This window comes from Narcine bancroftii, chromosome 11 (genome assembly GCF_036971445.1).
Source record: "Narcine bancroftii isolate sNarBan1 chromosome 11, sNarBan1.hap1, whole genome shotgun sequence".
NCBI classification, from domain to species: domain Eukaryota; kingdom Metazoa; phylum Chordata; class Chondrichthyes; order Torpediniformes; family Narcinidae; genus Narcine; species Narcine bancroftii.
In genome coordinates, this window is record NC_091479.1 from 82,480,786 (window position 1) to 82,495,031 (window position 14,246).

A 14,246-nucleotide genomic window follows, 5' to 3' on the forward strand; every position below is an offset into this window, starting at 1 on the left:
GGCCTCCTGATTTACAGCATGGTAACAGGCCATTTCTGCCCACAAGTCCATGTCGCTCAATTTATACCCAATTTACCTATACTCCAGTATGTTTTGAACAGTGGGAGAAAACCGGAGCCCCCAAGGCAAACCCACACAGTCATGGGGAGAACGTACAAACTCCTTACAGACATCATGGAATTTGAACCCAAGTGCCGATTGCTGGTACTGTAAAAGTGTTGCGCTAACCGCTACACCAACCGTGCTGCCCTTTGGGGACAGTTTCATAGAGTATCTAGTTTGTCCAGAATAGCCATCCCAAGCTCCCAGTTTCATTGCCTTTTCCACCTCCCTTCCCAGTTCCTCATCGACCTATCTATCCTTCTCTGAGTGGGGTTCAACACAACAACAACCTCATGTTCCACTTGGGAAAGTCTACAGCTCAATGATATGAACATGGAATTTTCCATTTTCAAATATTGTGTCCCCTCTCTCTTTTTGCAAACTTTATTTTTTTAAATGCAGACATTCAGCACACTAACTAACAGGCCATCTTGACCCATGAAACGGTGTGGCCCAATTAACCCTCAATGGTTCATTTCTCATTCCTATATCCCCCTTTTGGATTTTTTCCCCTCTCACCCCCCTGCTCTCTAGTTATACCATTATTGTCACCTTACCAGATTCCAACACTGGCTGACTTTATTTCTACCTATCGTCCACCCTGCCTGGTATGGCTCATCTTCCTCTATCTCCTTTCTTTGTTTCTCTCGCTCTGCTTTTGTCCATCATCCTTCAGCTCTCCTTTGCCCACCATTCCACCAGGCCTCAGTCCTTTCCTCATTTTATCAACTCTTTTTACTCCACGCACTGTCCTAATGAAGGGGCTAGGCCCACAACTGTTTTTTTTTGTCCTCCCACTGATGCTGCCTGAACTGCTGAGTTCCCCCAGCAGATTGGTGTTGCTCCATAAGAACATAAGAAATAGGAGCAGGAGTCGGCCATCCGCCTGTCAAGCCTGGTCCGCCATTCAATAAGATCATGGCTGATCTGATCATTACATCTGCAGTCTATTGTGTGTTTTCAGCGTCTTCCTTTCTAAATAGAAAAAAAAAGGCTCAATTTGTCTTGAGAAATCCATCTTTAAATTATTCACTGATTTAATTCTTATGGTAAACCTTTCCTGTGTTAAAGTTGATTTTTAAATCCAGAAATGATTATTTTTTTTAAATTTTAGGTACATGTACTGGACAGATTGGGGTGAAGTGCCAAAAATAGAACGAGCTGGAATGGATGGTTTAAAGAGAGCAATTATAATTGACAACAATATCTACTGGCCCAATGGGCTGACTTTGGATTATGAAGAAGAAAAATTATACTGGGCAGATGCTAAACTGAGCTTCATTCACAGATCAAACTTTGATGGAAGTTTCCGGTAAGTGTTTTCTGAAAGAGAAAAATGATCTGTGATTACTTAAAAAGTTGTTGTTGTTGTTGAGTCATTGGAGCTGTTATGCGTAAATTACTAAAAAAAAACCCTTAGCACATTAGTTGGGGTCTTCCATTTAATCCATTTCTTTTGGCTTAAAGCAAACTTTTTACTTGAAGTATTGAAGAAAAAGTATTGGAAGCGAGATATTCGTTGAAACAAATTAAAAATGTTGGTGAGACATTCCTTTGCACATAATACAATATTCTGTTACTGGAATTTGGTTAATTTTTTAATAACCTTCAGTGAAGAAGATAACTAATTGTTTGAAGGAATGTTCCTTTTTTTAATAAATAAAGAGTTAATTTTCCTGATCTGGTGATATTTTACAAAAGAATAATGACACGTTTTTAAATGAGGTTGTGAGCACAATTTGCTTTTCTTTGTAAACTTGACAGGGTGCATTTCTGAATAACTCGCTTACTTTGTGAATACATTGGTATCTGTTTTAGGTGAACCTGTTCTCTAGTGATTAGTGAATCTAAAGTCATCGTTCAATATGGTATTGCATGATTTTAACTAGTTCATTCAATCTAAGATTTATTTCCATTTAAAAGCTCATTCAGTATTCTGGAGCATGTTTTCCACCATCTTGGCAGCTGTGTAATTTGGCGGAAGATTCAGGAAAATTAGAGTTTTTTTTTGCCCCCAAAATGATTTGTGGCTAAATTTAATATAGTTTTGTTTGGCATCCAAAAGTCTTGCTGACAGGGTGCATTCTTGTGGTTTGAGGCAGGGCCACTCTATTGCATAATTTTGTGCATGCCTGGTGGATCCAGTCTATTTAATGTTCAAGCTCTCTATCCAAATGAACCTCATCAAATGAGTGAAATTTACACTGCTTTATAACATCAAGTGAATGTTGTGATGAATTTGTTAGAAATATTTTACAATATTACTAAAGAGCGACAATATTGGCATCTCAGGTTGTGATCTCAGGATTGCTCCCCATGACGCGTGCTAGTGAGGTTAGAGATTGGAGGATAATGCAGCTTTGCTCGTGGCTAAAGACATGGTGCAAGAGGGAGGGTTTCAGGATCAATGGGCTCCCTTCCAAAGAAGGGACTTGTTGTGACAGACAGTTTGCATCTGAACTGGACTAATATCCTTGCAGGAAGGTTTGCTAGTGCTGCTCCAGTGGGTTAAAACTAGAGTGCCAGAGCAGATAGAGGAGTGTATTACAAGCTCCCATTTTAGTAAAATGTAAGAGTATAGACAGGAGACACTGAATGGTCATAGTTAACATTTAATATTTCAAACAAGCAACATCACAAGTCACAGACCAATGACAATTCGATACGTTGGAAGATATAAGGGAGGGCTTGTTACAGTCTGCTCCAGATTCGATACATTTGCGAAGACATTGTGATTTTGCAAGGGAGAACCATTCTGAATGCTGAAGAGAAAGCAACTTTTTGAAGCAGCTCTTGTAGCCAGCCATTTTTTAAAATTCAGAGCAAAGCATGCTCTCTGAATGACTGGACCATTTTGGTAGATTGACCTGTGCCAGGAGGGACTTTTTGGGAAGCAAAGTGATTCATTTTGATTGTGACTAATAGTAAACATCACTTGGAGAGACTGGTGCCAGGGTCTCGGAAGCTTCATGGAGGCCGCCCAATTTGAGTCTTCCCTACAAAACAACCAAGAGTGTTATGACCGCAGCTCATGTGGATGGACATTTCTTCAAAGGCAACGCAAGGAGAATTTGTGAGCCTGTAGTAGCCAGAACTCCATTCATCAGTTCATCATTAATTCTGGGCATCAAATTTGAAAGGCCAGTGCTTCAACTGAAGTCGAAAGGCTGAACTTTGAAGTAACTTGGGAGATTTTAGCCTGAACTGTCACGGTTTGGGACAGACAGACAGACACACACACACAAATCCCCCCCCCCCCCACACACCACCCTCGCCCTCCTGCCCCACTCCCACACCTGCCCCTGTCCCCCCCACCATTTAGTGTTAAGGATGGTTTAAAAGTTAAGACTATAGATTGAGTTAGCAATTAAATTAGTGTTTTAAAATTAAACACTGTCTGCTTTATTTTGTGTGTAGATCGTAACAAGAAAAGATAGTGTGAAAATTAGATGCGCCTTTAAAAGTCAACGGTGGAAATGTTCTCCAGTGCATCTATTTCAGTGCAAAGAGTATTATAGAAAAGGCAGATGAGCTTAGAGCGTGGATTGGCAGGTGGAATTATGACATTCTGGCTTTTAATGAAACTTGATTGCAGGAGGGGTAGGACTGGCCGCTCATTGTTCCAGGCTTCTACTGCTTTAGACGTGATAGAACGGGGAGTTGGGGTATGAAAGGGGAAGGAGTGGCATTGCTCATCAGGGAAAATATCACAGCTGTGCTCAGACAGAACAGACTGAGGGCTTGTCTACTGAGGCAATATGGGTGGAGCTGAAGAACGGGAAAGGAATGACCACATTAATGGGGTTGTATTATAGTTAACAAGAATTGGAGGAGCAAATCTGCTGAGAGATGGCAGACAGCTCCAGGGAGTATAAGGTTTTAATTTTCCACATACTGACTGGGACTCCTGTACTATAAAAGGGTTGGATGGCTTGGAGTTTGTCAAATGTGTTCAGGAATGTTTTCTAAATCAACATTTAGAGGTACCAACTGGAGAGAGAGAGTGCAATACTGGATCTCCTATTAGAGTATGAGACAGGACAGTGACAAAAGTATGTGTAGGGAGGCATTTTGGGTCCAGTGATTATAATGCCATTAGTTTCAAGTTAATTGTGGAGAATAGGTCTGGGCCTTGGGTTGAGATTATATATTGGAGAAAGGCCAATTTTGAGGAAATGAAATAGGATCTAGGACAGGGGTGGCCAACCTTTTAATTTTTTATTTTTAATTTAGGCATACAACACGGTAACAGGCCATTTCGGCCTACATGTCCGTGTCACCCAATTAATCTACACCCTGGTACGTATTCATGGGGAAAAATGGCCTGTTACTGTGCTGTATGTCTAAATTAAAAATTAAAAGGTTGGCTACCCCTGATCGAGGATGTGTATATGGGATAAGTTGTTTTCAGGCAAGGATGTGCAATGTGTGTGTGTGTGGAAGACCTTCAAAGGTGACATTTTGAGGGTACCGAATTTGTATGTTCCTGTTAGAATTAAAGACAAGGTTGAAATGCATTGGGAACCTTGGTTTTCGAGGGGTATTAGGGAAGAAGATAGAGATGAATAGCAGGTACAGACAACATAGAGCAAATGAGATACTTGAGAGTTAAAAAAAAATGCAAGAAAGAAATCAGGAAGATTAAAAGAAGACCAGAGTTTGCTTTGGCAATGTGAAGGAAAATCCAAAGGGCTTCTACAGGTATATTAAAAGCAATAGGATAGTAAGGGAAAAAATTGCCCCCCTTTAAGATCAGAGTCCTCAGCTTTGTATGGAGCCAAAAGAGATGGGGAAGATTTTGTGTTTTTTTTCCTCTATTATCAGTATTCATTCAGAAAACTGGCACGGAGTCATGGGAAGTAAAGAAAACAAGCAGTTGAGGTCATGGAACCTAAAAAGATTAAAGAGGAGGAAGTGCTTGCTGTCTTAAAGCAATTAAGAGTGGATAAATCTCCAGTGCCTGACAAGATATTCCCTCTGTCCTTGAGGGAGGGTAGTGTAGGAATTGCAGGGGCTCCAGCAAAAATATTTGAAATGTTCTTGGCCAAAGATGTGGTGATGGAGGATTGGAGGGTAGCTTGTTGTTCCATTGTTTAAACATGTCTCCAAATGTAACCCTGGAAACTGTAGGCCAGTGAGCTTGACGTCAGTAAATTTCAGATTTATTTTCAGAGTACAGACATTACATCGCATACAATCCAGAAATTATTTTTTTTAATGCGAGTGAGCAGAATTACGACTTATTGGTGGTGCAAAAAAAAACTACACAGTGTATTCATGTAATCAAGTAAAGAACTGTAAGCAGATAATTAATGTAAACAAACTGTTCAATGCGGAGAGAATAAAAAAATCAATACAGTAAGAATCCTTGAGTCTCTGATTGAGTTGGTCGTTTAGTCTGATGGAGGGATATAGCAGCTGTTCCGGAATCTGATGGGGCGAGTCTTGTGGCACCAAAACCTCTTTCCTGATGGTAGCATTGAGAACAAAGCATGTGCTGGGTGAAGTGGATCCTTGATGATTGCTGCTGCTCTCCAACGGCAGTGTTCCTTATAGACATTCTTGATAGTGGGGAGGGTTTTGCCTGTCATGTCCTGGGCTGTGTCCAATACCTTTTGGAGGGCTTTACAGTCAGGTGTATTGGTGTTTCTATACCAGACCATGATGCAGCCAGTCAGCATACTTTCTGGTGAAATACCAAACCTCCGCAAACTCCTGAGGAAATAGAGGTGCTGACGTGCTCTCTTCATGATGCCTTTAGTGTATTGAATCCAGGAAAGATGCTCTAAGATGGTGACTCCCAAGAACTTATATTTTCTCACCCTCTCCACCTCTGATCCTTCAATGATCACTGGATTGCAAACCTCTGGCTTTCCTTTCCTGAAGACAACAGTCAGCTCCTTCATTTTGGTGATATTGAGTACAAGGCTGTTGTTGGTGCATCATTTAGCTAAGTTTCCAATCTCCCTCCTGTTTGCTGACTCATCACGATGAGTTGTATAAAGAATTTATACAACCCACTACAGTGGTATTGTCGGCAAATTAGTAGATGATGTTATTGTCGTACCAAGCCACACAGTAGTCAGTGTAATGTGAGTAGAGTAGGGCGCTAAGAATGCAGCCCTGTGGTGCTCTGGTACTGATGGATATGGAGGAGATGTTCTTGCCAATCTTCACTGTGATCTGGAGGTGAGAAAATCCATGATGCAATTACACAGTGCGGTGTCGAGTCCCAGGTCTCGTAGTTTGCTGATCAGTTTTGAAGGGATGATGGTGTTAAAGGTAAATTATTGCAAGGTGTTCCAAGAGATCGAATATACAATTATTTGGATAACCAGGAACTGATTAGGAATAGTCTTCATGGCTTTATGTGTGGTAGGTTGTGTTTAAACCAATCATAGGTTTTACGAGGAGATTGCCAGGAAAGTTGAAGGGAAGGCAGTGAATGGTGTCTACGTGAACTTTAGTAAGGTCTTTGACAAGGTCCCACTCGGGAGGTTAGTCAGGAAAGTTCAGGCACTAGGTATTCACGGTGAAGTAGTGAACTGGATTCAACAATGGCTGGATGGGTGAAGCCAGGGAGTAGTTGTGAATGATTGCTTCACAGACCGTAGTTCAATGATTAGTGGTGTGTGCCTCAGGGATCGGTTCTGGGACTATTGTTGTTTATCATCTATATTAATGATCTGGGTGATATGGTGAATTGGATCAGCAAGCTTGCAGATAACAAGTTTGGAGGCATTGGAGATAGTGAGGAAGGTTTGCAAGGCTTGCAGAGGGATTTGGACCAGCTAGAAAAATGAGCTGCAAAATGGCAGATGGAATTTAATGCAGATAAGTGTGAGATGTTGCATTTTAGGACAACCAAGAAAAGACATTCACCATAAATGTTATGGCACTGAGGGGTGCAGTTGAACAGAGAGAGATGGGAATACAAATACCTAATTCCCTGAAAGTGGAATCACAGGTGGATAGGGTTGTAAAGAGAGCTTTTAGGCATATTGGCCTTGATAAATCAAAGTATTGAGTACAGGAGTTGGGATGTTATGGTAAAGTTGTATAAGACAACTTGATGAGGTCAAATTTGGAATATTTGTGTGCAGTTTTGGTCATCTAACTACAGGAAAGATAACAATAGATAGAAAGAGTGCAGAGAAGATTTACCAGGATATTTCCCGGACTTCAGGAACTGAGTTACAGGGAAAGGTTAAACAGGTTCGGACTTTATTCTTGGAGTGTAGAAAAATGAGGGGAGATTTGATAGGGGGATTTAAAATGATGTGGATTTACAGAATAAATGTAATCAGGCTTTTTCCACTGAGGGTAGGTGAGCTACAAGCCAGAGGACATGGGTTAAGAGTGAAAGGGAAAATGTTTAGGGGAACATGATGGAGAACTTCTTCACACAAAGTGTAGAACGAGCTGCCATCGGAGGTGAATACGGGCTCAATTTCAACATTTGACAAGAATTTGTAGAGGTAAGTGGATGGGAGAGATATGGAGGACTATGGATTGGGTGTAGGTCAGTGACACTAGGCCAAATAAATGGTTTGGCACAGACTAGAAGGGCCAAAGAGCCCTGTCTGTGCTGTAATGTTCAAAGGTTCTCTGGCATTTGTTTTTAAAACCATCTTTCATGTGAGCATTTGGATCAGTTTAATATCTGGCCCTGAAAAGTTGAATTATGATTGATTGTAGGACACAAACGTGTATTCTCTTGAATTTGGAAGGATTCAAAGAATGATCCATTTGAGATATTTAAAATGATGTGTTAATGGAAATTTGTTTACTATGGTTCTACAAGAATGTAATCTTAAAAATTCAACCTCAGCCATTTTGAGAGGATTCATAGAAAATTGGGTTCATGAAGTATAAGAACTTATTGTCATATAAAAGTATAATGTATAGACACTAATAGATTCTTCCAGCCACACAAGATACAAGAAGCAGGTAAAGAACAAAAAGCAGTCAGTGCGAGTTGTAATTCAAATTGGTGCAATCAAATTGAAGGCTTGAGTTGAATGGACACCTATAAGAACATGAGAAGTTGCAGCTGGAGGCCGTTTGGCCCATCAGGCCTTCCCAGTCATTCAAAGAGATCATGGCTGATCTGGTGAGCGGCTCATCTCCACCTATCTGCCTTTTTCCCATTCCCTTAATTCCCCAACTATGTTTAAAAAAAAGTCCAACCTTGCCTTAAATATATGGTATTTACTGAGGTAGCCTCCACTTCCTTCAATGGGCAGCAAATTCCATAGATTCACTGGGAAAGAATTCCTGAAGGAGTGTCTCATTCATCTTTAGATTGACAAGCAATTTCTACTTTGGTTTGGGAGAGGTAGATGGTAAAGGAAAGTGACAGAAATAAATTCTTTAAGAATTTTAAAAAGTTGTCAAATAAAACTTAGAAGGTTGTGACCTCAATTGTAGTGTGGTGAATGTTCAATACGGATCATGTATTCTAAAATTTAAGAGCTTGGTTAAGCAATGAAAATAAATGGCTTTGTTTAGTTTATACTACAACAATAATGATTCCATAAAGTTGCATGTTATGTCTTATTACCATAATTTATAAAAACAGATAATAGCACTTTCAAAATGTTTTCTGTATTCTGTAATCTTCATTATTGAGCAAGGTAATTGCAGTGCTTTCACAATTTATGTGAAAAGGATCATCCAGTGATAACTGCCTTTGAAAATATCCAGTGCAATCTGATTAGCCTAAAACTAGTTAAACATTTCTGCATAAATGTCCAGACATAAAGCAAAGAAAAATTTGCCTAGAATCTTTCACAATACATCTCTCAATGCTAGACAGCCAGTGATGTACTTCCAAATGTAATAATCATTGCAAATAGAGAAACATGATAACTAATTGTAAAAGTTAATAGATTAAAACGCTTCATTTTTGAGACTGTATAGGGAAGATTTCAATCTATTGTGCTATAGAGATCTTCTATTGACTGACTAATCTGTATGAAGAAGCTATAAAATGAAGCTTTCCATAATATTTAGAGTTTTTAAATATGCCTCTCGTAATTAATGTATTTGCTTTAAACCAGCAGGCTGCCCGCTCATTTTTTTTTCCATTGGCTTCAGGGTGAGGGGAGGCAGGGAGAGTAACTGTATGCCTTACTGGTATATAATGGAGGTAAAACATGAATACCTGTAGACACTGTGTTTGAAGTAGAAGCACATTGCTTGAGAAACTCTTTATATAGCAAAGGTAAAAATACATAGGAGTCACTTTGGGCTTGAGCCATTCATCAAGGATTGGAAAAATGATGGTGGGTGTCTGAACAAAAGAATTGGGGGGGGTTGCAAAGGCATGAGGTGATTGGTGGAGGAAGGGAGGGGACAGCAGCGATCAAGGGGAGGAAGGGTGACTAGGTGAATACAGAGGGAAGGGAGGGAGGATATGGATTAGATTGGGATATTTTGTTTAAGGTTTTAGAGAAGTTTGGATTTGGATTGAATTTTTTAAATTGGATTAGAGCATTAAATAATAGTCCGAAAGCTAACATAGTAACTAATGGACAAGTGTCTATGCCATTTAAATTAACAAGATCAAGCAGACAAGGTTGTCCTTTATCACAAGAGGAAGAGGAGAGCAGGTTAGCAGAAACTAGAAAAGTTGATGTTAATCCCATCTGGCTGGTGAGTGCCCAGACGGAAAATCAGGTGTTGTTCTTCCAATTTACGGCTGGTTTTGGTGGGACAGTACTTGGGGTCATGGTCAGACATGTGAGTGTGGAAATATGACACAGAATTGAAATGGTTGACTACTGGGAGGTCTCTCTCACTGGTGCAGATGGAGCAAAGGTGCTCAGTGAAGCAATCTCCCAATCTGTGCCTAGTCTCTCTAAGTTCTAGATGCAGAGGGTGGTAGGTGAGGATAAGGGGGATTCTACATTTTTAGCATATTGGGTAAAAGGCCCTTTCGGCTCATGAGCCCATGCTGCCCAATTACACCTCAGCACATTTTGAATGGTGGGAGAAAACTGGATCACTCAGAGTAAACCCACATAGGCTTGAGGAGAAGTACAAACTCTTGACAGACAGTACGGGATTTGAACCATGGTCCTGGTAGCTAGTGTATGAAGCAGGTGCAAATACCATTGTTTTGAGAGGTCAGGTGGCTGCAATTGGGACACTGCCTGAGGGGCTCCAACAGTGATCTCCTAGAGCTGGATGAACTTCTGACAACCACTCCCATTTGGTTTGTATGAGGTACAAATCTTACAACTGAAGTGTTTTCCCTTTGACTTTAGGTTCACCAAAGATGGGTGTATGAAGGACAGATGTGAGTGAAAATAGTGTTGGAGTGTTGGCTTCTCTTCCTGCAAATTTACTAACATTTAGAATAGGTATAAATTTCTATTAGTTGTGTTTGCATTTGAGGCAGAACTGTGGTTGGTGAGTGAGGATGTTTGGAGTTTTGTTTCTTTCTTTTTTCTTTGGCTTGGCTTCGCGGACGAAGATTTATGGAGGGGGTAAAAAAGTCCACGTCAGCTGCAGGCTCGTTTGTGGCTGACCAGTCCGATGCGGGACAGGCAGACACGATTGCAGCGGTTGCAAGGGAAAATTGGTTGGTTGGGGTTGGGTGTTGGGTTTTTCCTCCTTTGCCTTTTGTCAGTGAGGTGGGCTCTGCGGTCTTCTTCAAAGGAGGCTGCTGCCCGCCAAACTGTGAGGCGCCAAGATGCACGGTTTGAGGCGTTATCAGCCCACTGGCGGTGGTCAATGTGGCAGGCACCAAGAGATTTCTTTAGGCAGTCCTTGTACCTTTTCTTTGGTGCACCTCTGTCACGGTGGCCAGTGGAGAGCTCGCCATATAATACGATCTTGGGAAGGCGATGGTCCTCCATTCTGGAGACGTGACCCATCCAGCGCAGCTGGATCTTCAGCAGCGTGGACTCGATGCTGTCGACCTCTGCCATCTCGAGTACCTCGACGTTAGGGGTGTGAGCGCTCCAATGGATGTTGAGGATGGAGCGGAGACAACGCTGGTGGAAGCGTTCTAGGAGCCGTAGGTGGTGCCGGTAGAGGACCCATGATTCGGAGCCGAACAGGAGTGTGGGTATGACAACGGCTCTGTATACGCTTATCTTTGTGAGGTTTTTCAGTTGGTTGTTTTTCCAGACTCTTTTGTGTAGTCTTCCAAAGGCGCTATTTGCCTTGGCGAGTCTGTTGTCTATCTCATTGTCGATCCTTGCATCTGATGAAATGGTGCAGCCGAGATAGGTAAACTGGTTGACCGTTTTGAGTTTTGTGTGCCCGATGGAGATGTGGGGGGGCTGGTAGTCATGGTGGGGAGCTGGCTGATGGAGGACCTCAGTTTTCTTCAGGCTGACTTCCAGGCCAAACATTTTGGCAGTTTCCGCAAAGCAGGACGTCAAGCGCTGAAGAGCTGGCTCTGAATGGGCAACTAAAGCGGCATCATCTGCAAAGAGTAGTTCACGGACAAGTTTCTCTTGTGTCTTGGTGTGAGCTTGCAGGCGCCTCAGATTGAAGAGACTGCCATCCGTGCGGTACCGGATGTAAACAGCGTCTTCATTGTTGGGGTCTTTCATGGCATGTTCAGCATCATGCTGAAGAAGATTGAAAAGAGGGTTGGTGCGAGAACACAGCCTTGCTTCACGCCATTGTTAATGGAGAAGGGTTCAGAGAGCTCATTGCTGTATCTGACCCGACCTTGTTGGTTTTCGTGCAGTTGGATAATCATGTTGAGGAACTTTGGGGGACATCCGATGCGCTCTAGTATTTGCCAAAGCCCTTTCCTGCTCACGGTGTCGAAGGCTTTGGTGAGGTCAACAAAGGTGATGTAGAGTCCTTTGTTTTGTTCTCTGCACTTTTCTTGGAGCTGTCTGAGGGCAAAGACCATGTCAGTGGTTCCTCTGTTTGCGCGAAAGCCGCACTGTGATTCTGGGAGAATATTCTCAGCGACACTAGGTATTATTCTATTTAGTAGAATCCTAGCGAAGATTTTGCCTGCAATGGAGAGCAACGTGATTCCCCTGTAGTTTGAGCAGTCTGATTTCTCGCCTTTGTTTTTGTACAGGGTGATGATGGTGGCATCACGAAGATCCTGAGGCAGTTTACCTTGGTCCCAACAAAGCTTGAAAAACTCATGCAGTTTGGCATGCAGAGTTTTGCCGCCAGCCTTCCAGACTTCTGGGGGGATTCCATCCATACCTGCTGCTTTGCCACTTTTCAGTTGTTCGATTGCCTTATATGTCTCATCCAGGGTGGGAACCTCATCCAGCTCTAGCCTTAGGGGCTGTTGAGGGAGCTGGAGCAGGGCGGAATCTTGGACTGAGCGGTTGGTACTGAAAGGAGATTGGAAGTGTTCTGACCATCGGTTGAGGATTAGGTTTAGTATTAAATATGAATTCAAGCACAGCTTAAATCTGGGTCAAAATTAATTGCACATGATTTTTTTTGCATTGAGGAGATGCAGAGTCAGTTTCCATGCAGATTTTTAATGGAAATTCTTTATCATATTTGCATTTCAAAATGGATTCTTCCCCCTGTCAAATTTTTAAAAGAAACATTCCAACCTGCAAATATGGCTTTACTTTTTTCTCAGTGTTAGGCTTGGTGATTTGTGCAGAGGGGTTTAATACAATTCTACCGTGCTGTGCCGATGATGAGCTAAATGCATATCCACATCTGGATTTGATTGGAACCATTTCTAAGGTACAAACCAGACACTCCATGTTGGAACTAGTCTTCAACATTTGCTGCATTTGTCTTAATTTCAGCAATTTTCTAAAGCACATTCACGTGTGCAGTTTTAGTAACATCGTAATTTAATCTTTTTACATGCGGAGTGGGCTGTTTTTGTGATGACTGACTGAAGTCCTCTGTTCCACTTTGTAAGAGTATTCCTTGTCCATTTGACATGGAAAATGTGCTGCATTGGCACCGACCAAATGATATTGGAACTCACAATAAAACTGATAATAATGAGGAAACTTCTGGGCTGTGAAAATAAGGGCAGTGTGGTTAGTGCAATGCTCTTACGGTGCTATCCGGTGCTCTCTGTAAGGAGCTTGTATGTTCTCCCATTGCCTGTGTGGGTTTCCTCCCACTGTTCAAAATGTTCTGGGGGTGTAGGTTAATTGGGGTGTATTTGGGTGGCATGTGCTCATGGGCCAAAAGGGCCTGTAACTATGCTGTATGTCTAAATTTAAAATTTAAATTTAGACTGCAGATAGACATGGAACCAGCCACTTGAAATGGAAAGAAATACATCATTGTTAAGTCTAAAATCTAATTTTTAATTTAACTACTGTTTTGATGCTGTCACAGTATTTATGGAAAGGCACCATTCAGCTTGCTGCAACTAAAATCTAACCATAACGATTTGCATTTGTTTAAGCATTTATTAAAGCAATTTCATATTTTTAAATTTTACCTCTGAGTTTCACTCCTGTAATCATAGTTCTCCCAAATACTCTGAATTCTCAATTTAGATACAGACATACAACATGGTAGAAGGCCCTTTCGGCCCACAAGTCCGATACAATATAATTATACCCAATTCACTTACGACCCCGGTATGTTTTTAAACAGTGGGAGGAAACCAGAGCACCTGGAAGAAATCCGCATAGACATTGGGAAAACGTACAAACTCCTGACACAGTGCCAGATTCGAACCCCAGTTGCTGGCGTTGTAACAGCGTGGCACTCTTGGCTAAAGAAACTATCAATTTAAAAGCATTAAAATGAGCTGGTGAAGTTTGGTTCAATTTATTTGCCTGACATCAGCAAAATACTTGACTAATGCAGTTTGTGAAGACTACACCTTCAACAATGTTTTCTTGTGTTGCTGGAGGAAGGGCTGAAGCCTTGTTTCCATATTGTGAAGAGAATTGGGGCAATATTGAATAGCAATACTGTGGCAACTTTGCTGTATGATGTTCGAGTAAATCTTGTATTTATTGAATGCTACGTAACCAGTTAAGTATGTTTGATATTCTTTAGATTTTTCCTTTCACTAATCTACCCATCAGCTTTAATTGTTTCATTGATTTATTAATAAAATGGTGTGTTTACATTAGTTTTATAAATTTTCCTTTCTCCATTTTTTGCCATATTTTTGGTTCAAATCAATTTTTTTTCTTTGGCTTGGCTTCGCGGAC

At 41.3% G+C, this 14,246-nt stretch overlaps 1 protein-coding gene across 1 annotated transcript in view; it reads left to right on the forward strand.

Annotated features, from left to right (window-relative positions):
- Positions 1 to 14,246, forward strand: part of lrp6 (low density lipoprotein receptor-related protein 6) — a 129,351-nt gene that overhangs the window by 50,366 nt on the left and 64,739 nt on the right. Inside the window, exon 2 of the mRNA XM_069903740.1 lies at positions 1,217 to 1,414. Coding sequence (XP_069759841.1) covers positions 1,221 to 1,414 — 194 coding nt within the window. The 5' untranslated portion in view covers positions 1,217 to 1,220. The remainder of the gene's footprint in view (positions 1 to 1,216; positions 1,415 to 14,246) is intronic.